The sequence below is a fragment of the Stomoxys calcitrans genome, chromosome 4 (genome assembly GCF_963082655.1).
Source record: "Stomoxys calcitrans chromosome 4, idStoCalc2.1, whole genome shotgun sequence".
Classification (NCBI taxonomy): domain Eukaryota; kingdom Metazoa; phylum Arthropoda; class Insecta; order Diptera; family Muscidae; genus Stomoxys; species Stomoxys calcitrans.
Window position 1 is genome coordinate 54,799,327 of NC_081555.1, and position 26,308 is coordinate 54,825,634.

Sequence of the window (26,308 nt, forward strand, 5' to 3'; positions counted from 1 at the left end):
TTAACGTGTAAATGAGAAATTCAAACGATGAAAATGTGAAAAAAGAAACAAATTGTAAAAAACCTTTGAAATCCAAACAAAGCATTTGACGTACTAGTGGGATTTGAATACTAAAATTTTATCAGCTGGGCATTCTAATTGAACCAAGAGTTCGGTGAAGATTTTATTTCACGTTCGGGACCGGTCAATTGACCGCCTAGATCGTGCGATTAAACTCCTTTAGACTATTTTTTGTGGGGCTATGTTGAAGCTAATGCCTATACAGATAACCCCGCTTTAATTGACGCATTGGAAGATGGAGATACCGGCCGAAATGTTGGAAAGAGTATGCCGATTGAGGCGCAGGCACGGTCAACATTTGAATGAAATAATCTTCAAGGAGGTGGTCACCGTAGAGCAAGCTCAGCATGTCCGTAGCGCAAGCTCAGCAAGGCGATGATAGGAAACCTGGAAGGAAGGGAAGAGGTTTCCGATCGGATACCTGAGGCGACACTTGGGGTCGAGTGCGAGGCACTGCTGCCAGCGGCACAGTCTTGAACTGACGGAGCCCTAGTATTGCCATCTGGAAGATCATGTTATACGGATGGATCAAAGCTAGAGGACAGAGTGGGCCTAGGACTGAGATCTGTTTTAGACTGCCTGACCATAGTACGGTCCTGCAGGCGGAGATCCGGGCGATCACGGAATGTGTGAGGTGTTGTGGTGCTAACGCCGATTATGAAAATCTCTACGAACAGTAAAATGGCCATAAGCGCAATAACAACCACGAGGTCACGAACGGTCTTGTAGTGTAAGAAGGAGATTAAAGCCTTCTCTGAGGATGGCACAATCGGGCATCGTTTGGGTGCCGGGCCAAAACGGAGTAAGAATGAAAGGGCAAACGATTTGGCAGTGAAGGCCATAGAACTGCCGTCGATAAACTTGGTTAACCCGAAGCCTTTCGGGTCGACGCAGTCCGATTTAAGGCGTGGGCGACAAACGCACATGTAACACTGTGGAAGATCGAAACAGTCGGTAGGACGGAGAGAATACTATGGGGTGATCCGAATTATGAGAGGACGAGGCTATTACTGAAAGGAAGTGAGAAGGAGGATTACGAGCTCACTTATGCAAAATCGGTGCGGCTAGGATAGCATGTGGGGAAGATGATGATACGTTGGAGCATTTCATATATCATTGCCCGGTTTTCGCGGCTAACAGACAACGGTACTTAAGTGAGGACACGATACCAGACATGAACCAACTTAGGGGAGTGGTATGGAAATCAATTAAGGATTTTGTAAGCAGCGCGCAACTTAAAACTTTTCTTTTTCGAGGTTACTTTTTTGCCGATTACCGGCTTAGGTGTATGTCCACAGTGGAATGGGTGGATTAATGTCTACACCATCTTTTCTACTTAACCTAAAGGCTGGTACTATGTTTTTTGGGGGGAAAATTTTCCCTAAATCGTTCTTTCGGTGTTTTGACAAGGTTACCAATTTGATTTTTTTGGTTTTCTTTGGCCAACATGTTGCAATTTACATCTTAAAATGAATATGGCACCATACAATTGATCAGCTGCTTACAAATGTGAGTGTGTGGACCGTACCCAAACTCATATATCATATTGCAATTTCAACCAAACCCCACCCCATCGAAATAAATAACTAATGAAACACAAAACTATTAAAAAGAAACGAATTCAGCTTTTATTTGTTGGTATTTTTATTTTCGTTGGTATAAGTTAAATAAGCCCAACTTTCCAACAAGTTGTTATAATAGCAAGACCAAAAGCACAACACTTTCTCTACAATCGTTATTACTTCGTACAGATTTATTGCAATAGTTTGTTTTGAAAGAAACATTTATTTTTTATTTATTTTAAAAGTATATTTATTTATATTTATATACAAATAGTTTCCTATTTATGCATCCACAAATAATATTTTTTCCACCCTGAGTAAGTACAAGTGGGCAAAATAACTATAACTAACAAACACTTAGTTACAATTAGAAGTTTGGCGATCGCATTAATTTTACGTATGCAGCGACAGTGTTTGTGCTCTTTTTGATCGGCGTGAAATGTAAACTTCCCCTAGATGAAAAAACAAATTATAGCGAACCGAACACTTTTCATCCATATTTTCCGCTCATTTTTTTATATGGAGTTTCACCGCGAAACCCGAATATAGTACCAACCTTAACCTCTTCATCTGCAAGTTTATGCAGCTGAAAGGTTTTTTTAACATACCTTTAACAGAGTAATAAAATCATAAATTTCATCACTTTGATAAGTCATCTTTACGCCACTTTATAGAATATCTACTTTTATATAAAACTAAAAGCTGTTCAAGCAATGAAATTTAATGTTTTTTAAACTATTTAATTAATTTTTGCACAAAATTTTTGAATTTTGTCAATGGGTGCAACCACTGTGCATGGGTTCCCCACAATTAGCATTCAAAATGGTGATATGATAAGATTCCAATCTTGACGAAAATTAGCAAATATGGACTTTGTGGTCCAGAAATAAAGAATATAGAAATTTAAAAAAAAATTGGTTCAGATTTAGATATGCCTCCCCTATACATCTTACGTCCGATATGCACTATTATGGCTATTGTAGCCACAATGTTAAAATGTTTTGAATTGTTTATTTAAAGGTTATCAATTTTTAATTTAAAATCACCAAACAGCGTTTGCTGATATCAGCAAACTTATTATTATTTTTTTTAATGCGCTTTGGGCCGATAATATCCAAATTTGGTAAGAAATGTACAATTCGATATCCCATTACGATCAAGTTTAAACTCATCCGAAGTTTAAACTCAATGATACACCCAAAAAAAGTGAACCCATGGTTGAGTTAAAATAAACTACGTTCGAATAAAGTTGAACTTCATATAGCTTATATCAAATAGTTAATATCAAATTACTTCGTATGAGCTTCTTGATGGTTCAACGTAAACTAAATGGAAATAAACTATTCCTTATTCGGTACATATGATGAACCATTGTGTATTACATTTTTAGCTAAACTCAAAATAATTGATGGAATAAAATGTTGGACATTTTCTTCTATTATCTACTCTATTCCGTTTAGTTTTAACTAATCCGCCCGAAATATTTATTTAATTGTAGATACACTATTCATTTTCATAATATTTTTTTTTATCACTAGTCTTGTTTTTTGTTTATTAATATTTTTCATATATAGACTTTACGAATATGTATTTCATATATATTGGGTTGCCAAAAAGTAATTGCGGATTTTTTAAAAGAAAGTAAATGCATTTTTAATAAAACTTAGAACGAACTTTAATCAAATATACTTTTTTACCACTTTTTTTCTAAAGCAAGCTAAAAGTAACAGCTGATAACTGACAGAAGAAAGAATGCAATTACAGAGTCACAAGCTGTGAAAAAATTTGTCATCGCCGACTTTATGAAAAATCCACAATTACTTTTTGGGCAATCCAATATTAGCGATCCCAATTTTAAAAAATCTGCAAAGAGGGAAGCGCCATTTTAATTTTCATAAAAGTTCCGTTACTCCATATCCACAATATTTAATGATTCAGAGAAAAACTGTTGAAAAGAAATTTAAATGTTAAATATAGATACATGGTTTTATTTTTAGTCTAATACTTACCAAAAAAAGGTGTGCGTCAGGCTGTAGCTATTAGTATAAAACCTTTGTGAAAACATCCGCTTTAATATATTCTACAGCTGTACAAAATGTAGTTCGTATTTAAATTTAAAAAGTTCCTGCAACAAAGTTAAATAAAAAAAGACCAGTAAATTAACAGATTTTTTTTAATTATAATGCTTACCAAAATGTCGGGACGAGTCGAGCTGCATGTTGTCTTCGTAACAGTAGTGATGATAACCAACTTATGTAAAAAATCTCTGCAGTTGACGTAAATTGAATTTCTACCTATAATTTTATTCAGATTAGTAAAAGAAAAAAAATATTTCCACAGAAACAAGATATGGAATAATTTCTCACCAAAATAGCCTTGTCTAAAAATATTTTCACCAGCAATATCATTTTTCATGCTCGGGCATACATTTGCACTAACAAAACGGTGATTATTTATAATTGTTTGCATTTTTAGGCGATGGTAGAAACTTATTTTTTTTTATTAAATACGAATTATTAGTTTTATATCACATGTTTTCACTTTTTCGTTTTTGCTTATTAGCGTCCACGACTTTGTTCGCAGAATACGTATATTACACTGAGCGTAGCATTAGCTTGCCTGCAACACGGTATTCGGGATGTTGTTTTCAGCTGTTGCCTCTGTTGTTAGTGATTAGTGGACACACAAGGCCATTTCGTCGGCGACATATGTGAAATGCTCTGGGTGGCGCATGATGTTCATTGGCCTATGCATATTTTTTTATTACCACAGGTAGTTGCCACTAACAGCATTGTATGGAAGCGCCCCGTCTTGCAAACATACCAGGAAAAATTGTCGATCGAATTTTATTCACACATAGCACAGGTAAACATGAAGATTGTCCCGTAGACAAAAAATAATGTTAAACGCTGATTTTACATTTAGATAAGAATTTGTATCAGTCGTAAACCTCTAAGAGCATTTTATTTGGGTTTCTAGCATGGATCTAAGTGGTGTCACAAATGTGCTCGTATTATGATATTCTAAGTTTTTAATGATGTGATGATTGCATGACTGACAAATAACATGTTTAAAACGCACCTCTATAATAGCATTAAAGCTAGACTGAGTAGTTAATGAATTTAATAATCTCTGTTAAAAAATCTAAGTTCAAAACTTATATTTGAATTAAATTTATACAACACTACTCAAATTTGCGAAATTTGTGAACTATTTTGAACGAACATTTATTCAATTTGAAGAATATATGTTTGTAATATATGTTGACCTCAAAAAAACAACATATTTATATGGGGCAAATAAAAACGTTGTTTGCTGTAGGAATGTTTATCTTGTTGAAAAGAAACTTGCTTAAGTAAAATGACTTCCCAAACACAAGTTAATGAACTATTTGCCACTAATTACAGATGAGTAAAACTTACTACAAATATGTACTTTTTCGTTGTTTTAATCAAAATTTAAAATTTGCTAACTTATTTGGAATAAGTGTTTTACTTTGTTTATGCGCACCATTTTTCTGAGTGTACTAACAGTCAGCATGCAGTGTTTGCTATTATCAACAAACTTTTTTTATGTTTGCAATAAAGTCCTTAAATGCTCAACTGGATGCCAACTGCCAGTGGGAGAAAATCGAAAAAAAAACTAGTAAAAAATATGCCATGTGAGAACGGGTAGAGATATCTCTTTGAAATTTAAAATGGTTGGAGCTGTTGTTTTAACGACATCCTGTGCAAAATGGCCGTAGGTTATCCGGGCGCCTTTTCGCAGGCACCTAAAGTTTGTCGCTTCGGTATTTCTAAAAATTGTTCGGGCTGCTAAATCTTCATTTATGGCCTGACTTTGAATTTTTTTCACTGGATAGTGCTCGAAAATCCTTACAAAAAGTTCACTTGAGATCTACAATATCTCCACTGGTTTCAGAAATATTCGACATATTTTTTTTAATTAAAGAGATCTCTCACATGGCATAATTTTTACTAGCTTTATCGATCTTCTCCCACTGTGCGTCGTGTCGGGTTATCGTTAACCGGTCATCAGAATAAAGAGTGATTTTTTAAGAGCTATAAGAAAGTTAAAAAAACACAAAATAAATAATGTTTAATGTTTGAAGATTATTTCAAGCAAATGTTTACTGTCACTGCGTCTGAAATGGTTATTGTTGTTGTTGTAGCTGTGAGTTATCACTGAGGCGGCAGCCCTTGCCGATGAAGAAGTCCATCGGGTCAATTCGGTACGTACAACCGGCTGCCTGAAATTGTCCATCCGCTTAGTTAAATCGTGGCATACTCTTTCCAACATTTCGGCTGGTAAGAAAATGTAAACAACACAAATAGCCCTCGTATGTCAAAACGTTCTAGATACGTATAACCTGAAAAATGTCAAGCTTTAGCTGTCAATTGGCGAATTACAACATAAGGGCTGTCCAATCCCGAACTATAAGTCAACCCTCGTATGTCCCGTATACAAGAAAGGAGACAAGACGGAATGTGCCAACTACAAAGGAATAAGTTTCAACCCCTTCGCATAAAAGATACTCTCGAGAGTACTGTGTGAAAGATTAAAACCTAAAGTTATTGAAATAATTGGGCCCTATCAACGAGGCTTTAAACTTGGTAAATCCACCATAGACCAGATATTCGAGGACAAATCAACACCTACTATCTCTTTGTTGACTACAAAGCCGCTTTCGATACCCCTTTACGTTCAAAGCCATGTCTGAGTTTGGTATCCCTGCAAAATTAATAAAACTGCAGGATGACACTTGCTGATACGCGTTTCTCAGTAAGAATAAGAAAGAATTTCTGCGAACCATTCAATGCTAAACGATGTTTCAGACAAGCTGTATCCTTATCGTGTGATCTCTTTAATATCCGGCGGGAGAAGATTATACGAGATACGCAATCCCATGGCAGCCGGTTGTACGTACCGGATTGACCCGATGGAATCTTCATCGGCAAGGGCTGCCGCCTCAGTGTACGTGTTCGTCTTTTTTCGTCATGGGAGAGGCACATCCCGGAGTGCCTTCTCCGTATGCTTTTGGTCCGTGCCGGGATTGAAAAGAACCCCGGACCCTGGTTCTGTTCCGTTTGCCAGAACCGCCTTCATCATCGGTCAGTGTCGGTGAGGTGTAACAGGTGCTTGGAGTGGGTACATTTCCGTTCTTGCTCTGGCCTAACTTCGCTACGGGAGTATAGTCATACTGGCTATGTCGCTAGGTGCTGTGCGAACACAGCCAGCAGTGGGTCACAAGCGTCGCCGTCGTCGCCTTCGGCGTCCTCGTCGTCGGACTATGTGACCCCCCCGACCTCTCCCGTACGGCAATTTATGCAAAGACAGCACCCTAGCCCTACTATTGCCAGGCCAGTGTCGGGAAATGTATCGTTCCTGCAGTTAAACTGCAATGGACTGCGAGGCAAGATTGATGAGATTGCGGATTTTATGAGTCGGAAGAGCATATCGGTCGCAGCGATCCAGGAGACAAAGCTGACTAACACCTGCAGCTTGCACAGTTGTCACGGCTACAATGTGCTACGTAAGGATCGCTCAAGGAATGGAGGTGGGGGATTGGCCTTCGTTATACACCATTCCGTGCAGTATAGACCTATCTCGCCTGCGCTCGACGCTAGTGACCCATACATGGAATGTATGGGGGTAGCAGTCAAGTCTGGTACTGCCGAGATAGAGATATACAACGTGTATATACCGCCGGTTGGCAGCTGTGTCCCGATTAATGGCCAGGCCTACAGCCCCGACATAAGTGGGTTGCTATCTGGCCATAGTCGTCTGGTTCTGGGGGATTTCAATGCACATCACTCGTCATGGCATTCTCCCCTAGGCAACGACCAGCGTGGCATAGCTTTGGCAGAGCAGATAGATAGCTCCACGTTTTGCACGGTGAATGAGGATGCCCCCACTAGGATTACGAGGAGGTGCAGCAGCTCGCCAGACATCTCAATCGCATCCCCTGATCTCCTGAGTGACGTATCCTGGCAAGCCGTCATCTCTTTGGGGTCAGACCACCTCCCCATAATCCTCACCATCGACCGACCACCCGACTTCATAACCTCTGAGCGCCGAACGTTCATCAACTATAAGAAGGCCAATTGGACTGGCTTCAGAGAGTATACCAATCGCCGCTTCAATGAACTGCCACCCCCCTCTGATGTGCTTGTGGCCGAGAGGAAATTCCGAGACATCATCAACGCAGCAGCCGCTCGCTTTATACCAGCCGGTCGAATACCGCAAGTGCGACCCAATTTCCCGGCGCAAGCAGTGGTACTCGCAGACGAGCGTGATGGGATTCGTGCTATGGACCCCGCTAACCCCAGAATCAGCGAGCTGAATCTGGAAATAAACAGGGTAGTCAACGAACATAAGCGGAATTTGTGGCTGGAACACTTGGAGCAATGTAACTTAGGCACCGGTGCAGGCAAATTGTGGGCCACTGTTAAGTCTCTCTCGAACCCCGGTAGACGGGACGACAGGACCTCAGTCACTTTTGGCGAGTTAACCGTGACTGATCCGAAGAGATGCGCCAGGTTGTTCAACCGTCAATTTATCGTGCATCCCGAGAGAGACAGGGCAAGGAGGAGAGCCATTCGCCGTATTCGTGGTCTCCGAGCCGATGAACAGCCATCACAATTTGCCGTGGGCGAAGTTACGAATGTCATCCGTGGCGCCAAATCTTCCAAGGCGTTGGGCCCCGACGGAATCTCTACATTGATGCTGAAGAATCTGGATTTACCTGGAGTTGAGTACCTTACCACTGTCCTTAACCTGTCATTGAACACTCTTATAGTTCCCGATGTCTGGAAAATGGGCAGAGTGATCCCGCTACTGAAGCCTGGTAAAGACCCGAGTTTGGGGGAGTCGTACAGACCGATCTCCCTTCTCTCACCAGTGGCTAAGACGCTTGAGGCATTACTCCTCCCGAGCCTCGTAGGAGAATTTCCATTCGCCGAGCATCAACACGGATTTCGGATACTGCACAGCACAACAACAGCTTTGCATGCCATCACCACACACATTTGCCGTGGCTTCAATCAACCCAGGCCATGTGATAGGACGGTCCTCGTGGCATTGGACCTATCGAAGGCATTCGACACGGTCAGCCATGCCAAATTATTTGAGGACATCGCCAACACGTCCCTCCAGCCAGGCCTTAAACGTTGGGTCGCGAACTATCTGTGTGGCCCCCAGTCATTTGTGGAATTTAGGGATAAGAAGTCAAAACACCGTAGAGTGAAACAGGGAGTTCCCCAAGGCGGGGTGATATCTCCGGCTCTGTTTAACCTCTACCTTTCCTCCATCCCACCTCCTCCAGACGGCATAGAGATCGTATCATATGCGGACGACTGTACGATCTTGGCATCAGGCCCCCCACCCATTGATGACATCTGCGATAGGTTGAACGTCTACCTCAACGAGCTTGCCTCATATTTCGCTGCAAGAAATCTGAAGATATCCGCCACCAAATCTTCAGCCACACTGTTCACTACAAATACGCGTGAGGTGAATTCTGAGCTGACTGTGATGGTCGATGGAGAATTGATTCCGACCATCAAGTGTCCCAAAATACTTGGCGTCACATTTGACAGCTCCTACACTTTCTCCCCACATGCCACAGCAATCTGCAATAAAGTCAAAAGTAGAAACAAGGTCCTCAAGTCACTCGCTGGCAGCACTTGGGGTGCAGACAAAGAAACCTTGTTGACCACGTATAAAGCAATTGGCCGGTCTGTGGTAAGTTATGCAGCGCCAGTGTGGTCACGTCAGCTTTGTGACACGCAGTGGAATAATATTCAGATCTGTCAGAATGCCGCCCTCCGAACTGCGACGGGCTGCCTCCTTAGTTCTCATGTGGACCACCTCCACCAGGAGACAAAGATCCTACCAGTGCGAAGACATAACTACATGCTGTCTAAGCAATACCTTTTGGGCTGTTATCGCAGAAATCATCCAAATCATCATCTTGTGGATAGATACCCACCGCCCAGAAGCCTTAAGGTAGATCTACATGATCTAGAGCGTGAGGTCCAGCGCTACAAGAGAGAACCTCTAGATCAAGCGGCATATCAAGCGGGTCTGAACAACATTCATGCAGACAGGGTAGCAGACGCGTTAACTGGCTACCAGGTGAATGTAGTCCTTGGAGTACGACCGCCACCCATTGCACCCGAAGAAATCGACCTCCCCCGGCAAACCAGAGTGATTCTGGCTCAATTACGTTCCGGCAGATGCAGCCGCCTCAATTCCCACAGAGCTAGGATTGATGCCGACGTGCAAGATGTATGTCCCGACTGTAACCAAGGACCGCACGATACACGTCACCTGTTTAACTGCCCGGCCAGACCCACTCGACTCAGACCCAGATCCCTGTGGACGCACCCCATCTTAGTCGCGGAGTTCCTGGGTCTTGACACTCAACAGAATCAAGCAGACGAAAGATAGTACACAATAAACTGCTACAACAACAACAACATACGAGATACGGGTGTGAATAAATATGGCACACTAAAGTAGTAACTGCAGCCTTTCTTTCTATGAGACTTTAATGCGTATGACATTTCATGGCATTCTCCCGTAGGTAATGACCACTTAGGTTTCACGTAAGACGATTTTGACGAAAACGATCGATTTATATATAAGTTAATTGCGTTTTAAACTACATCGCGCCTGTTTGTCGAAACAGTATGGAACCTACTTTACATTATTATTTTTATTTATTACAATATTTTTCTATTATCAAACTGTGAAATTCGCCTTCGATTACGACTGCTGTCGATTTTTGCATTCGACAACGGGAATAAGGATGAATACTTATTTCGGATTCAGATTTTTTTTGAGGAGGCAAATGAAAATCCTTGCGCTCCACTCAATGGTCATTTATGTATCCAGATAGTAACTTATCCATTGAATACGATATTTTGTTTTATTTCCATTTATACAGAAAAGCTAAATATTTAAACCAAATGAGGATATTTAAATAATTAAAACCATGTGATACACAGTTTGTAAATGTAGACATCTCTTTCGATTGCATTTATTTTTTTTGTTTCTTCTTTTCAGCCTCTTCTTCCTTTTCTTTTTCAATGACGGCTACATATTGTTCAATTGTTTGGGCGTCAAGCATTTTTAAAGGTTTATTCTTTTCCATCACAGCAATTTCCAGATTCTTTTGTCCGGACTGTGCAACCTCTAGTAAAGCTTTTATCGCCAGTTTAACAGCGCCATTTTCTGTGGCAACTTCTTCATCTTTATATTGTTTTTCCAAAAACTCTCGTACAGTTTTAGCTGAACGTCCAGTTGCATTTGCTTTCCACTCATAGTAGATTCCAGACGGTTCCGTTTGGTATAGGTGAGGGGTACCATCATAGTCAAAACCACCAATGAGACATGAAATACCAAATGGACGACGACCATTACTTTGCGTGTACTTTTGCTTTAATTGGGCGATGTATCTAAAAGTTTAAAATTAACCATTTAAAATTCTTCTCAACTTCTGTTTTACCCAACTAATCTGCAAATTACAGTGCGCATTTCCGTTTCAGAGATTCTCTACAAATGGACACAAACCAAATGAAATGAAACCAGAGATGCGAACTAGTATAAATTGCAGTTAAGTCAACAAAATACCTTGTGATGTACTCTAATGTAACTGGATCTTCAACATTAAGTTTATGACTTTGACATTCTACTTGGGCACGGTTAATAAGAATACGAGCGTCGGCAGTGAGACCAGCAAAAGCCATAACAACATGGTGGTCTAAAAGACATATTTTGCGTACAGTACGTTCTTCCTGCAATTTTGCTACAGATTTCTTCTCTACGCCCAAAACCACGCAATTTGCTCCACGAACTCCAACCTAAAGAAGAGAAAAAATTTCGAATGCTTTAAGTACAGCGATGTAATGAGGTTAAGTAGGTTCCTTACAGCTGTTGAACCTTTGCGTACAGCCTCCTGAGCATATTCTACTTGCAGCAAATGACCATCAGGCGAGAAAATGGTTACAGCGCGATCGTAGCGTGACATCCTAGCAATAGAAAAATAAAATATCGCTGGCGCTAAATAAAAACACCGATGATTAGCAGAAATCAAAAAGTGTTTGTCAGCTTCAGTGTTGATGATTAGAGTAGCTTTTGTATTTTGAATGTACTCATAGATGTAAAACGGGGACGTACGCGATGAAGAGTTATTGCAAGGTTAAGCCGCCATCACACTGTATGTGCTTGTCTTAAGACATATCACTTTTGCAATTCATCATTTATGTCAAAATGTCAATTTACATACCATCGTAGCGTGACATAAGGCCTGGTTATGCTCTCGTAAATGTAGAACAAATGTATCGTAAATGTAAAGAGGCAATTATGCTTCTTACAAAACGAAGCATTTGACACTAGAAGGTGAGAGAGGGTCTGACGTCGAAGAACTTCAGGCATAACTCAAGGCCAGGTCGAAGAAGACGACCCTCCGCGCAGTGATGCGAGAAGTTGAGACGTCTCTCCATTTGAAGGAGTACGCGATGGTGGCCTTCTTGAATATTGAGAGGGCATTTAACAACGAGGAGATGGGTCGACAGTTACTCCCTGAGCCGCACGGGGAGACAGAATACGGCCAAGGTTCCCATCTGCACACTATGGATGTGGTGGGCAGACTGAAGAGGGTTTCGGGAGACAGGGGCTGTATTGGGGCTATACTACGACAGACAAAAAATTTCAGGAACTTCGGGAACGTTATGGTCATTGGTTATTAAAAGACACCAATAGATCGCCTTGTCACATCGAGTATCACAGCCACTCAGTATTTCAGCAAGAACCGTTGCCGTCCGGCATCTCACTGAGTCTCTCCCGTCGATACCGCTGATTGTCCGCGACTCCAATTGTAGCTACTCCGTATACGAAACATTCCACTAACCGCAACCTGATCTTCTCGTAATAACGATGGGGTGCTTATAATCATTTTGTGACGGTTTGAAATCAGTACGTGTATATGGCGGCCCTCAAGGCCGTGGGCTCTAGTACAGTGAGGTCAAGGTGCGTGGCGGAATGTGTGGAATCCGCGAATAGACCCCAATTTTATGACAGCGCCGTATTGGCGCTTACCTGCTACTCTCTTCTTGTTATTTCTTATCACATATCTCTAACTTTTCCATTTACTATTCACAACAGATCAGACTGGCCATCTTTTCATGGCTACCCATTCAACCTTAATTATTAACAATAAATTCCACATAGAAATCATAGTATAAAAGAAAGGCAGTTTTCTAAGCATACATTTTTGGTTTTGAAAGTTCTTAAAATTTTATCAGCTTTGTTTTTACTGAATTCTACTTTCCGCTTACTATCGACAGAAGTTCGGTAATCGTTTGCATGTGTTTTCATAAAGCAAAACAAACATCTGATACGTTTTCCTACATTTACGGTATGTTTACAATATCATAACTAGGCCTATATTCTGTTTTTATTTGAAATACTAGCCGCTAAACAAAAACACCGATGATTAGCAGAAATCAAAAAGTGTTTGTTAGCTTCAGTGCAAGGCGGATTTAACAAGTTGGTCTCAAGAGAACAGCTGTTAACAGCCGGCCAGGTTTGGCGGTATTAAGATGTCAGATTTTTGTTTGCATTCTCTTTGTTGTTATCTTCTTTCTCCCATATTCTCTGCTCATGTACGCACACTTATACACACGCGCACACAAATTTATTTATGTGTGTTGGCAAAACGTCGATCAGCTTGATGGCAAAATGGCGGATTGCACCATGATTTGTGGTTGTTGTACAAGTGAGACATCCTCTAATTGTTTCGCCATGGCTTCTGTGTTATTTAAAGGTGCCAAAGTCGAAAGGTTATTTAAAGGTGCCGACAACTCGCCTTGTTGTATCGAGCATATTTGTACAAGGGCTAGTGCCGCCCGTCCTCTCACTGACACTCCCCGCTTGATACCGCTGATTGTCCACGACTGCAATTGCAGCTACTCCATATTGAGCATTCTACATATTACGGATACATGTGGACGCGCCCGGTAGCTCCAGCTAAACTTCTTGCGACAGCAATGAGCACCACGCAGATTATAAATATGTATTGTAGAAGCGTTGTCCACAAACCCAAATAATTGCTTCCCGGCACGGAATAACTGTGACACCACACAAGCTGGGACATTGAAGTCCGATCTGTGTGGTGTTCATTGCTGTCACGAGAAGTTGAGCAGCGAGCTACGGGGCGCGTCAAGAGATTGCGAATAGTAAAATGCTCGATACTGAGTATTTGCAACGGCAGTCACGGACAAAAAGCGGTATCGAGCGGAGAGTATCATTTAGAGGCCGAGCGGCACCGGCTCTTATACAAATTCTGCGTGCCTATGATGCTAGATATAACAAGGCGGGTTAATGGCGCCTTTAAATAACCAATGGCCACACTGTTTCCGCGGCGGTGGGTCCTTTGGACCGGAACTAGCTTGCTCACATACAGGAGCTTGACACGCCACCTTCACATGAAAATGTGGCTACAACAACAACTAAATCCAACCAATCCCTTGTCAGTTTTTGTTTTATCTTGTTGCCGACAAATAAAGGGAGAACACGACAATGTAGGATGCGGAATTCGGAAGCCATTATGATGAGGAATTTAAGTCGATTGGGCTTATAGGAATGGAACATCCCGAAGTGCAACATATCTTCATATTGTCGCAATACCAACCACTATAAATTTGCGTCATTCTACCTGTAAAACATAGAAATCAACACTTCTGACCCTTAAGACTAAATGTATAGATTATGCGTCCGTATATAACAGTTTATGTTTAAAATATAGCTAAAGTTCTTCGTTTGCCAATTTTATATCTTAACATACTTAGTGGTGGATATGCTAGTATCAAGAGTTTAGTATTTTATAAAAAAAAGAGTTTAATTAAGTTATCCATGAATATTTATTTTGACTGTGAAGGACAGAGGATTGCCATCAATCGACTTGGTCATTACGAAAATCTTTAGGCGACTGTGTACGCTATAGTTGAGAGGGAAGGCGACTTATACGCATGTACCACTGTGAAGCAGTGAAACTGTCGAAAGAACGACGAAAATCCTCTAGGGAGAACTGGATCCTTACAAAACGGGGGAGTATAGAAGTTGATAACTAAAACTTTTAGGACAACTATGGAGCACACTAATATAAAAAAGATGCTGCAAGTGACAGCGTAAAGACTGGTTATATACACGATTTTCATAGGAGAAAACTTGTTTTTCAGGGTTACTTTTTTAAACACTACAAAAATGTCAATGATAAATAATACTGTTATCAAATGTTTTCAAAGGTCAAGGCTGGTACTATGTTTTTTTGGGGAAAAATTTCCGAGAATAGTTTTGTCTGTGGTTTGACAAGGTTACCACATTTTAATATTTTTGGGTTTCTATGGCCAAAATGTTGCCATTTACAAAAAAAAACGTTAAAATGCCATCAATCAGCTGCTCACGTGTATGTGTACACACAAATGTGAGTGTGTGGACCGTACTCAAGTCATATATGTTGTTGTAATTTCAACCAAATATATATAAATAAATAAATAATAAAACACAGAACTATTTAAAATTAAATTAAATTAATTAATTAAATTTGAAGTATTTTCATCGGTGTAAGTTAATTCATGACAGAACTACCACGTGGTGTAACGTAAACAAAACAGTCAACGAGTTTTGGTTGTGTGTGTGTATTTTAGTTAAGAACGATACATATACAAACATCGAAAAATGGTGCGACCTAGGAACATACACAAAATCAGAGTTGCACTAATCACTGATTTTGACAGATAGTGAACTCAATATTTTGTTGTTGGCCAACTACCACTACCTGTAGTAGTCCAAAAGCCTTTGCCTGATTCTTCCACTTGTACAATATAAAGATAATGTTGTTGTAACTGCAAGACCAAAAGCACAGCACGTTCTTTCACAATCGTTATTGCTTCGTACATATTTATTTTAATAGCTTGTTATGAAAGAGACATATATTTTTTATTTATTTTAGAAGCATATTTATTTATAATTATATACAGATAATTTCTTACTTATGCATCCACAAATACTAAGTTTTTTCCAAAATTGCAAATTTTGTCCATGAACATTCCACTAAGGAACAGGGGCAAACTTCTCACATATCAATGAGTGCAGTCCGATTCAATTTTTTATAGCCGAGTCCGAACGGCATGCTGCAGTGCGACACCTCTTTAGAGAGAAGGTTTTACATGGCATAGTACCTCGCAAATGTTGCAGCATTAGGAGGGGAAATCCACCGCTGAAAATTTTTTCTGATGGTCTCGCCAGGATTCGAACCCAGGTTTTCAGCGTCATAGGCGGACATGCTAACCTCTGCGCTACGGTGGCCTCCTATATCAGGAATAAGAAGACTAATATCAGACGAACACACACCATGAAAGTACCGATAGAACAGCGCCAAACAACCCACATTGCGACGATGATGAAGGGAGGCAATAGAGTTGGATACCCTACTGTCCCCAATCAACGCCATCGCTCCCCTCTGTACACGGTCTAGTAGCTCCAGGGATGAATTTTGAAGCTCCATCCCATACATATGGGTTGTACTCCATTTTCGGCCTTATGAAAGTGGTGTAGATGTTAAGAAGATCAGACGGGGTGAAGTAATTCGTACACCGTTTAAGGAAGCCTAAGCACATGAATGCTCCTTTCAACACTTCAAATACATGTTTAGCCCAACGGACATCACTTTGTATTTTCATGCCCAGAACAACAAGAGCTTCTGATTGCTCAACATCTACACCGTTGATAGACAAAGATGATCGTAAAGGGTCAGCGAATCGTTTGTGTGACAACAAGCAGCATAGAGTCTTCCGTGCATTAAAATCTACTCGATTCATTCGACCCCACTCAGAAATGGCCAACAAATCCTGGCAGAGTGTATCGCCCATAACCCGACTCTTGTCCTCAATCTCTCGAAGACTCTGCCTATGTTCGAATGAGTACGAATGACAGAGATAACTGTCATCCGCAAATGAGTAGATCGGATTCGATGTCTGACTCAACAGATGGTTGATGAAAATTAGAAAAAGAGAAGGAGAAAGAACAGAGCCCTAGAGTACACCTGCGGTCAATTTGTCCTCATTGGATGAGAACCGATCTATAACGACTCGAATAGTGCGATCTCTGAGAAAGCTCGAAATAAATCGAACGAAGCCATTACCGACTATTTCTAAAATCACTTTGACATATTAATTTACGGCAGTTTCGTTGGGGGTACATTTTTGTTGTTGTGCTAATGACACTACCTCTTAATTGTATCACACCCATGTGTGTATAAATAAAAACAATTTATTCCACAAATTTTATATCATACCACACAAATTTTAAGTTACAGTTTGTCATAAAAATGCAATTTATTTGAAATGTTTACGACAATTTAGTGGGATGATACAACTCTGAAATTCCTTATTTTTCAATCAGCTGGGCTAGTGATGCTACTTTGTATTTGATTTTACCATGGACACATCTAGCTAAATTTAACATCTATGCCACTAATAGTCGACTTCTACTTTTTCACATAAAAAATTCGACTATCAAACGCATTTCACAAAGAAACAAACACGGTTGGACGGAAAGGAGAAAGGGTTTTGTTTTTATTTATTTCGTTATTTCGTATTTAAAACGTTATTTATATATATATATATATATATATACAATTGAAATATACGCGTATGTAAATTTTGCATTGTTCAGTGCTTCATTTATAAAATTCGATCAACATTAAAAGTGATTTTAATGTACGCGATGTGCTGTCACAAGTGAAAAAATTGAATAGTGTCTGTCTATGTGTCCATTAATTCAGCGGAGTCGCTAGTTTGCTAATTTAAAACGAATATCAAAAAGTAAAGAAGGAAATTCACTTTGGGCTAAAAGAGAAATTGGGGAAAATACAATAAAACCTCAAAATAAATGAAACATCCGCACATCCGCATACTGTTCTGGTATACATAGGTGTAAAAATAATACAATTGAAGTGATAAGTAAAAAGAGAAAAAATCCAATTGCAGCAAGTAGCGTCGTCAGTTTGCTTGCTTTCGACAAATGTAAAAAATTCTTGTGCTAATTTGGTTCGAAGATCTAAATGTGGCAGGCATATCTATGTAGAAGCATTCAGTGCTCTAAAGTTTTAAAGTAAACGAATAAGCAAAAATTTATAATAGTATCCCCAATTTCCCATGTCCAATCAATATACCTACAGCTTAAAAGAAGAAAAAGCTATTCGATAGTCAGTAAGTGAGTGAGTGTGTGAATGACTAAGTGCCGACGAAAGAGTGAGGTGAGCGTGACAGTGTTGGCAAGAGAAAAAGCCAAACAGCTTAATAAATTCAGTAAAAAATTACAACGCGTTTATTTACAAGGCAAAAAAAGAATCGACGACTTTACCGCCGTCATCGAAGAATACGCCATAAAACAACAATAAAAGGAATAAAATATACCAAAATACCCAGTTTAAATCCCAATAAAAAGTGGCTAATAAGTGATGGCATTAGCGCGTAAATTAACCGAAAGAATATGTGAGTATTGCCGTTTACAGTGGTTTCATTTTGTAATGATTTTTGCCATCGGCATCAGTCTGTGCTGCAATTGTGTGAAGATGATCTTGTGATATGCATGTCTACATACTTCTGTACTTACATATTCGTCTTAAAAAGATTTATTACCTTACATGCTCTCCATTGAGAAAAGGCACAACAGCTGTATAAATTAGGCGCAGCAAAAAGAAATAAAAAAATGAGAAAATAAACATACATATGTATGTTCATACACGCACGCCAACAAGGTTATGCAAAACATTTGATGGGTTTTATTTAGATTGGTTGCTCTCTTTTGCTTCTTGTTTTTATTTTGCTACTGTTTTCGGCTGGTTGTTCACGTCTTCAATGGGTTAACGCATGGTTGAACTAAGAATTTTGGCTCACTTGTCCAGCTGATGGAATTGTCCAACTCCAGAGTTGTATCCAAATCCCACTAGAACGTCAAATGCTTGAACAATTAGTACAACATTCTGTACACTGGCAAATTGACATTCTAGGTTTTATTGTAGAAGCCACAAGATCAAAAGAGTTGTGATTATAAACGTTTAAATTATAAATCCAAACGATAAAAATATGAAAAGAAATAAAAAGCATTTGACGTTCTTGGGATTTGGATTCAACTCTGAAATTGCAAAAATTTGATCAGCTGGGCTTATGACTTTACCTTCTAATTGTACTAAAGTCAAATGATTGGTTTGGATTTTACATTTTTTCACATGTGTTCCTTTTTTAATTTTTAATAGTTTTAATTTAAAATGTACATGTTAATAATCACTAATCTTTTGATCTTATGTATGCTACACATGATAACGCAAATAAAAACTAGAATGTCAATTAGGAAGTGTCCAGAAATGTGACAGCCTAGTGGGAATTTGCACCACTATCGCCACAGGGTTATATGGCTGATTTCGTTGTTGTTGGGCATGAGAACCAACCTTCATAATTCAACCATGGGTTAACGTTTATACAGGGTTCACTAAAGACTCTATGTCTTAGACATGTAAAATATAGCACATGTTGAGTTGTGCATGTCGTGTGACACAAGCGAAACTAACATACGAAAATCACTTTTCAAAAAAGATGCAATTTTTTTCGATTAGAGCGCGCTCTATTCATTCGGACAAAAACATAAAGAAATCAACAATTTTTTTTGTCAGTCGAATGAAAGCAATCCCAAATTAAATGTTTTATTTATTTATTTATTTCATTTCATGCAATGCGAAGCCATCAGGTCTATAAATAATCACACTATGCATAAGACGTACTTTTTCTAACATAAGTTAAAAAACTACTCAATTAAAAATAAAAAACTTAAAAACTTAGAAAATGGAAAAAAATGTTAACCTATTTAACACTTTCTGAATCTAGATAAAACTAAATAACAAATAAAAATCAAATTACTAAAAATTATAAGCAGTAACTGATTAAAAAAATCCTACTCAATCACAAATTTATAATTTAACCAGCTTTCTCACAACTTTAACAATTTTTCACAACTTTAACAATTTTGGTAAAATTTTTGAGTTATGTCATACGTAAAAAATGTGATTGCAAAAATGATGAATCGTATGTAAATTGACAATTTTGATAAACATTTTCAATCACATGTACATACAAAAAGTTTCATGTCATAAGACATCTACATGCCGTGTAATAGCGCCTTAGAGAAGGATAACTCACTTGGCCAGCTGATAGAATTGTCCAATTGCAGAGTTGTATCCAAATCGCGCTAGAACCTCAAATGCTTAATTTTGCTTAATTTTGGATTTTAACATTTTTCACATTTTGTTCACTTTTTCACATTTTAATTGATTTAATTTATAATCTACACGTTTATAATCATACATCTTTTGATCTTGTGGCTGCTACACATGATAATGCAAATAAAAACTAGATGTCAATTAGGAAGTGTCCAGCAATTTGACAGCCTAGTGGGAATTTGCGCCACTACACCATTATCGTTATTCAGGATATTACAATGTAATATTGTGAATTTTTTTGTAAAACAACAAGAGAAAAGACATAGCCATTATTAATTTATGCATTTTAGCGAATGCTTGTGTTTTATTAGAGTGATCACTTTCCTCAAATCAATGATACCTCCTTTTTATTGCCGAGTCCGAGGGTACTGCTAGTGTTAGATTTGGCATTCTGTTCTGCTTTCGAAAAAGCCGTTGAAATTTGTAATTGTTTCACGAGCGAAATTTGAAAGCCATCAAATGTTTTCGTTTCCATACCAAATTACGTTCTTTTTCTGGACTTATTGTTTCCCTACTTTATGGACTTTCTAATAAATAAAGAAGCCAATAAAACAAATAAAAATGATGCCGGCTATAGTTTCATGTGTTGCCACTATAATAGTTTTTTGTCACTTTCCTCACTATAAGCAGAGTACTACTTTTCCGCCTATTTTTGACCAATGGTTCGCCCATGGCTGAATAAATATGGAATTAATTCAACCATGGTTTTGCCGACGTTTCTTTTATATGGAGTTTGACAGCATTCCGCCTGAAAAGCTGAACAGAATACTGAGCTTTAGGTTAGGTTGAAAAGAGGGTGCAGATATTAATCCGACCCATGCCACTATGGACATACACCTAAGCCAGTAATAGGCTTGTTGTGCGCTCTAAAAAACTATAAAGTGACCTCTAAAAAGAAAATTTCAAGTTAGGAATTCCGTGTTACTTACAAAATCCTTAATTGCTTTCAATACCACTCCCCTAAGTTGGTTCATGTCAGGTATTGTGTCTCCACCTAAGTGTCGGTATCTGTTAGAGGCGAAAGCCGGGCAATGACAAAGGAAATGCTCCAACGTTTCATCATCTTCCCCGCATGCCCTACACATGCTTTCACTTGCCGCACCGATTTTACATAAGTGAGCTCGTAGTCCTATGTGTCCCGTAATGATACCAATAGCTAAACGGAACTCCTTCTTGCTTCCTTTTAGCAATAGCCTCGTCTTCTCACTATCTGTATCCCCATAGGATTTTCGTCGTCCTACCGACCGTTTTGCTGTCCTACCGACCGTTTCGCCCACTTTCTTAACTCGGACTGCGTCGAACTGACCTTTAGGTTCACAAAAGGCTGCTTAACTGGATTGTTGTAAGCTTTGAGTATTGAAAAATAACCTCGTAAAAATCTGTTTCAGGAACCCTCTTCTATTTATATAAAGCCTAATCATTTGCCATTTTATGCCCCTAAGGTTCAATTCTGGTATCGTATCAACTAATAATTGCCGGTAGTTTTTCGTACTAAGCTCCTTACTGACCATCATTAAAAATGCAAATTTGCCCACGAGCAATCCAACAAGCTAAAGCGGGGTACTTCTCACGTATCAATGAGTGGTGTCCAATACAAGCCACAAAGCGAATCCACCTAAGCGTCTATTAGACGATCAGACATGTCATGTAATTTCAGAAAAAGCAACTCTGAAGTTGTACACATCGTGTGATAAGTACGAAAAATTAAATTTGTCAAATGGATTTTGCTATAAGTATGCATCTTTCCTTTGAGGCCACCGTAACGCAGAGGTTAGTATGTTCGCCCACGACGCTTTACGCCTGGGTTCGAATCCTGGCAAGACCATCAGAAAAAAATGTTCAGCCGTGGTTTTCCCCTCCTAATGCTGGCAACATTTGTGAGGTACTATGCCATGTAAAATTTCTCTCCAAAAAGGTGTCGCACGCAGTTCGGACTCGGCTATAAAAAGAAGCCCCTTATCATTATCATATGTGAGAAGTTTGCCCTGTTCCTTAATGGAATGTTCATGGGCAAAATTTTATTTGCATTTGTATGCATCTTTTTCGATTAAATCGAGATTTTATATCATCAAACATACATGTAAACACTTGTTTTTTTTACTTTAATTGAAATGGCAAAGTACGGCTCTATATGACAGGTTGTATTTTCGAAGTGGGTGTCCCGACCAACTTTAAATAAAAACATGTGTACTTAGAATACAGAATTAAAAACAACGTACAGTTATAAATGTACTGAGTACAATGATGAGTAAGACCCGAGTCCCGAAGCGTCCACTTCAGACGAATTCTAAATGCAAAGTGAGACACAAGTTTATAAAAACATATGAGAATACATGCCGATTAGAGCGCGCTCTATTCGTATTTGGCGTACATAAGACAAGTCATGGTTCACTAGTTAATTCAACCACAGGATTCACTGAATAAGGTTAAGCCAAGCGATCAGCCGACATACAATTTTTTTAATTTTTGGGAGTACTTGGCAATGAGAGTGTCAAATTGCTCTCATTTTTCATTCATTTTATGTTTACGTTTTCTCCTGTTTGATGACATTTCCAGTTGGTAGATTTGACACCCTTAATGATGTTCGTGGGGCCTATCCACATTATGTTTTCGCAAGTGACCTAACCTTTTATTAGTGAATCCTGATTCAACCATGAGACAAGTATAATAAATACAGAAAGTGACAGCTCATATGACATGTCTAATAGTGTAACAGCATCTTTAGTGGAGAAGTTTATGTGGCTGACTACCAAAAGTAATTATCTCACAAATGTCGCCAGCACTAGGTGGGGGAATTACCGCTGCAAACCCATAGCAAATAATTTTCAAAAAGATAGGCAAATTTGTGATGTTTTTAGAGCATTCCACTGGCTTCTCAAATCGCGATTTCTTGTCCGCAAGACTTTCATGCTGTTGTGGTTGTAGCAGTGTGTTAAACACTGAGGAGGCAGCCCTTGCCGATGAAGAAATCCGTCGGGTCAATCCGGTACGTACAACCGGCTGCCATGGGAATTCAAGACTTTCATAAACGAGAATTGTGGACTGGATCAATAAAAAACTTACTTCCCTTGTTTCTGACTAAAAATGTCATTGAAAAATTGTACCTATTTCAATAAAAATTATTCAAACATCAACACCAGTATTTACAAAACTTAATTTTGACTAACGTCGACCATGTGTCCCGTTGTGATACCGAAAGCTATACTGACTTCTTACATCCTTTCAGTAAACTCTTTTCTTCTCACGATCTGGATTTCTCCATAAGATTTTTGCCATCGAACTGAAAGGCTTCGGGTTATCCAAGTTTATTGACAGCAGTCCTATGGCCTTCACTGCCAAATCGTCTGCTTCTAAACGATGCGGATCGTGCCATTCTTAGAAAATGTGTAAATCTCCTTCTTACATTCCAAGACTGTCCTTATGGCCTGTTTAGTGTCCATAAAGTTAACACCACACCACCTCACGCATTTCGTGATCGCCCAGATATTCGCCTACAGGACCATATTATGGTCAGGTAGTCTAAAACAGATCTCAGTCCCTAGGTTCTCAATGTAGATCCCAGGCCCACTCCGTCCTCTAGCTTTGAATCATCCGTTTAACGTGATAATGCAGATGACAATACTAGGGTTCCACCAATCAGTATTTTTCTGATTTCAGTCTTTTCTAGGGTAACATTGAAACCCATAGGTCTAGCCAAGTCGTGTGCCACTGAAAGACCCTTTCGTCCTTTTGCATGGCTGGTTCGGATCCTTACCCCTCGGAAGTTTCATAACATCCTTTGCGCAGCAGACGGGTTCAAATACCTCCTCAGTTAGCATCCGTAATAGGTAATTTATGGTGGTCACCCAAAGGAGTGGTGATAAAATGCCACCCTGTGGAGTGCCTTGTGCCCCTTTCTCCTTTATATTTATGTCATGGGACCCGCAATTTGTCCACCTGTTCCTTAGCATATAGTTTATCCAGTCTCTAAGGACCAGGTATTGCTCTAAGGATTGGACCAATGTGTCGGTCCGCACATTGTTAAACTCCCCCCGATGCCAATAGAAACCGCTAACATGTAAGCCTTGGCATTGAAGGATTTCATATCGTCTACTAACGTTTCATTTATGCGTACCCTTGTGCAGGGCAGTCTTCACCGACCTTCCCTTGAAATAGGCCACGATAAAGAGTAGTACATTACTAGATTTCCTACTCTTTATCATGGTATTCACAATAGTTTCTATGTTTTTGAGTAGAAGGACGTAAGGCTTACAGATCTATAGACCTTTAGTGTCACATAACTTGCTATGCCGGGCTTGTGTATAAATGCAATCCTTGCCTCCTGCCAGGATTTCGGAGTATATGCAAGTCCCATGCACGCTGTGGAAATATTGGTCAGGTGGGTGCCAGATAGTCGGTCTTCGCAGGAAAGCTTCCAGGAGGCTCTTTTTGCCGCTCTGTTAATTTTATTGTATTCCTTGAGTCGTGTGTAATTCACATTCCAATATACTTCCGCTTTTTTACGACGTGCTCTGTTAACAAGTCTGCGGACCTCTCTCTCAGTATTGCGAATCTCCCCGTCCATCCCGATCTATCTTTGAAAGACGCCACCATTGCCGTCTTAATCCTGTTGACATTGTCAATGTCTTCTATGCTTGGACAATCTAAATAATCATGGCCAAGTCTGAGTAGTCTTCCGAATTTTCTCCAGTTGGCGCTGGCAGTGCCATCCTAAACCTAATTTAGCGATGGTCAGAGAAAGAGTGGAGACCGTCAAATCCTGAGCCTTATCGATTAGATTTTCCGAACAAATCGTCACATCTAAAACCTCCTCCCTAATTCTATTAACAAATGTAGCGGTGTTGCCAATATTAGTTGTTATTAGGTCGTTAGTATTCAAGAACTCTGTCAGGGCTTGGTCTTAGTGTTGGTACTACCCTGCTAAATGTGGTGAGAGTTCGCATCGCACCCTATTAGTACCTTGTTTCCTTTTTGTTTTGCTTTTCTCACCAGCCATTTGAGCTCCGTCGTGGGTGGCGGTGTCGGAGGGTCGAAAGGCAGATAAAGTGGTGCTATTAATGCTCCACCGTCTCCCTGTCTCAGCACTGTTGCATCCGACGTTGACAACCCCGGCGGAAAATATATATAATATAAATTTTTATGAAAAATAACTCAGGTCCACTGCCAAGTACCAGTGTTAGCATAGAATAATTGGTAGTTAATATGGTTCAGTCCAGAAACTTTGCCCTGGGTCGTCCATGGCTCCTGAATTAAGGCAATATGAATCTTGCCCTTGCTGATTATCTCCATCAGAGCGTGTGTAGTTGTTGTTGTTGTAGACACATTTCTATATGTGGAGGTGGCGATCCTCGTCTAGCTCCTAGAGGGGAGCAAGCTCGTTCCGTTCCAAAGAAACGATTGCCGCGGGAACAGGGTCATTGGTTATTTAAAGGCGCCAATAACTCCCCTTGTCATATCGAGCATCATAGGCACTCAGTATTTAAGCAAGAGCCGGTGTCGCCCGGCCTCTCACTCCACTCGATACCGCTGATTGTCCGCGACTTACAGCTACTCCGTATGGAGCTTTCCACTATCCGCAACCTGTGGAAGCGCCCGGTAGCTCGCAGCTAAGCTTCTCGTGATAACAATGAACACTACACAGATTGGAGCTCCAAGTTCCAGCCTGTGTGGTGCTTATAGTTATCCCGTGCCGGGAGAGAGCTTCCTTCACTATAAGTGGTTAGCCCGCATACCTCTAAGTTTTTTCACAGTGTGCCATTCTGCTATTTCTAACTTTAAATGCTAAATATCTCAAATACAGAGGTAGTTTTGGATATTCTGCCTTTTTATTTAGATTGTAGGCATCATATACCTCCCAGTTTTTGCGCTCTTCGGTTTAGACTCTTTAGTGTTGTAGGTCCGTCCGTTATGCATTTTTTACGTTACAAAATTTGGTTTGCTCTCTTATAGTAACCTAAAAAAATTTGCATTCTTTCTTCTGTCAGTTATCAGCTGTTACTTTTATCTTGCTTTAGAAAAAAAGTGTAAAAAAAGAATATTTGATTAAAGTTCATTCTAAGTTTTATTAAAAATGCATTTACTTTCTTTTAAAAAATCCGCAATTACTTTTTGGGCAACCCAATAGTTATATAGACCGATAACGACAATATGGAACTCAAATGAAAGGAACTTGAGAATAGAAAACGAATTTGTTGTTGTTGTAGCCACATTTTCATGTGGAGGTGGCTATCCTCGTCAAGCTCCTTTAGGTGAGCAAGCTCGTTCCGGTCCAAAGGACCGACAGTCGCGGAAACTGGGTGGTTATTGGATATTTAAAGGCGGCAATAACCCGACTTGTCACGTC

At 39.6% G+C, this 26,308-nt stretch overlaps 2 protein-coding genes across 7 annotated transcripts in view; one reads left to right on the forward strand and one right to left on the reverse strand.

Moving 5' to 3' along the window:
* Window positions 1-10,535: 10,535 nt before the first annotated feature.
* Window positions 10,536-11,756, reverse strand: LOC106087370 (proteasome subunit alpha type-7-1). The gene is made up of 3 exons (XM_013252394.2): window positions 11,557-11,756; window positions 11,259-11,488; window positions 10,536-11,083 (listed from the first exon to the last, which is right to left on the reverse strand). The coding sequence occupies exons 1-3, from the start codon at window positions 11,653-11,655 to the stop codon at window positions 10,666-10,668; spliced, it is 747 nt and encodes a 248-aa protein (XP_013107848.1). The 5' UTR covers window positions 11,656-11,756; the 3' UTR covers window positions 10,536-10,665.
* A 5,543-nt stretch (window positions 11,757-17,299) lies between these two features.
* LOC106092761 (katanin p80 WD40 repeat-containing subunit B1) overlaps window positions 17,300-26,308 on the forward strand; it is a 121,632-nt gene continuing 112,623 nt past the window's right edge. For 5 of the 6 annotated variants that reach the window (XM_059366192.1, XM_059366194.1, XM_059366196.1 and 2 more), the window contains exon 1: window positions 17,300-18,184. In XM_059366192.1, the coding sequence (XP_059222175.1) occupies window positions 18,151-18,184 (34 nt within the window). In that variant the 5' untranslated portion in view covers window positions 17,300-18,150. The remainder of the gene's footprint in view (window positions 18,185-26,308) is intronic. The other variant, XM_059366193.1, reaches the window with a different exon arrangement.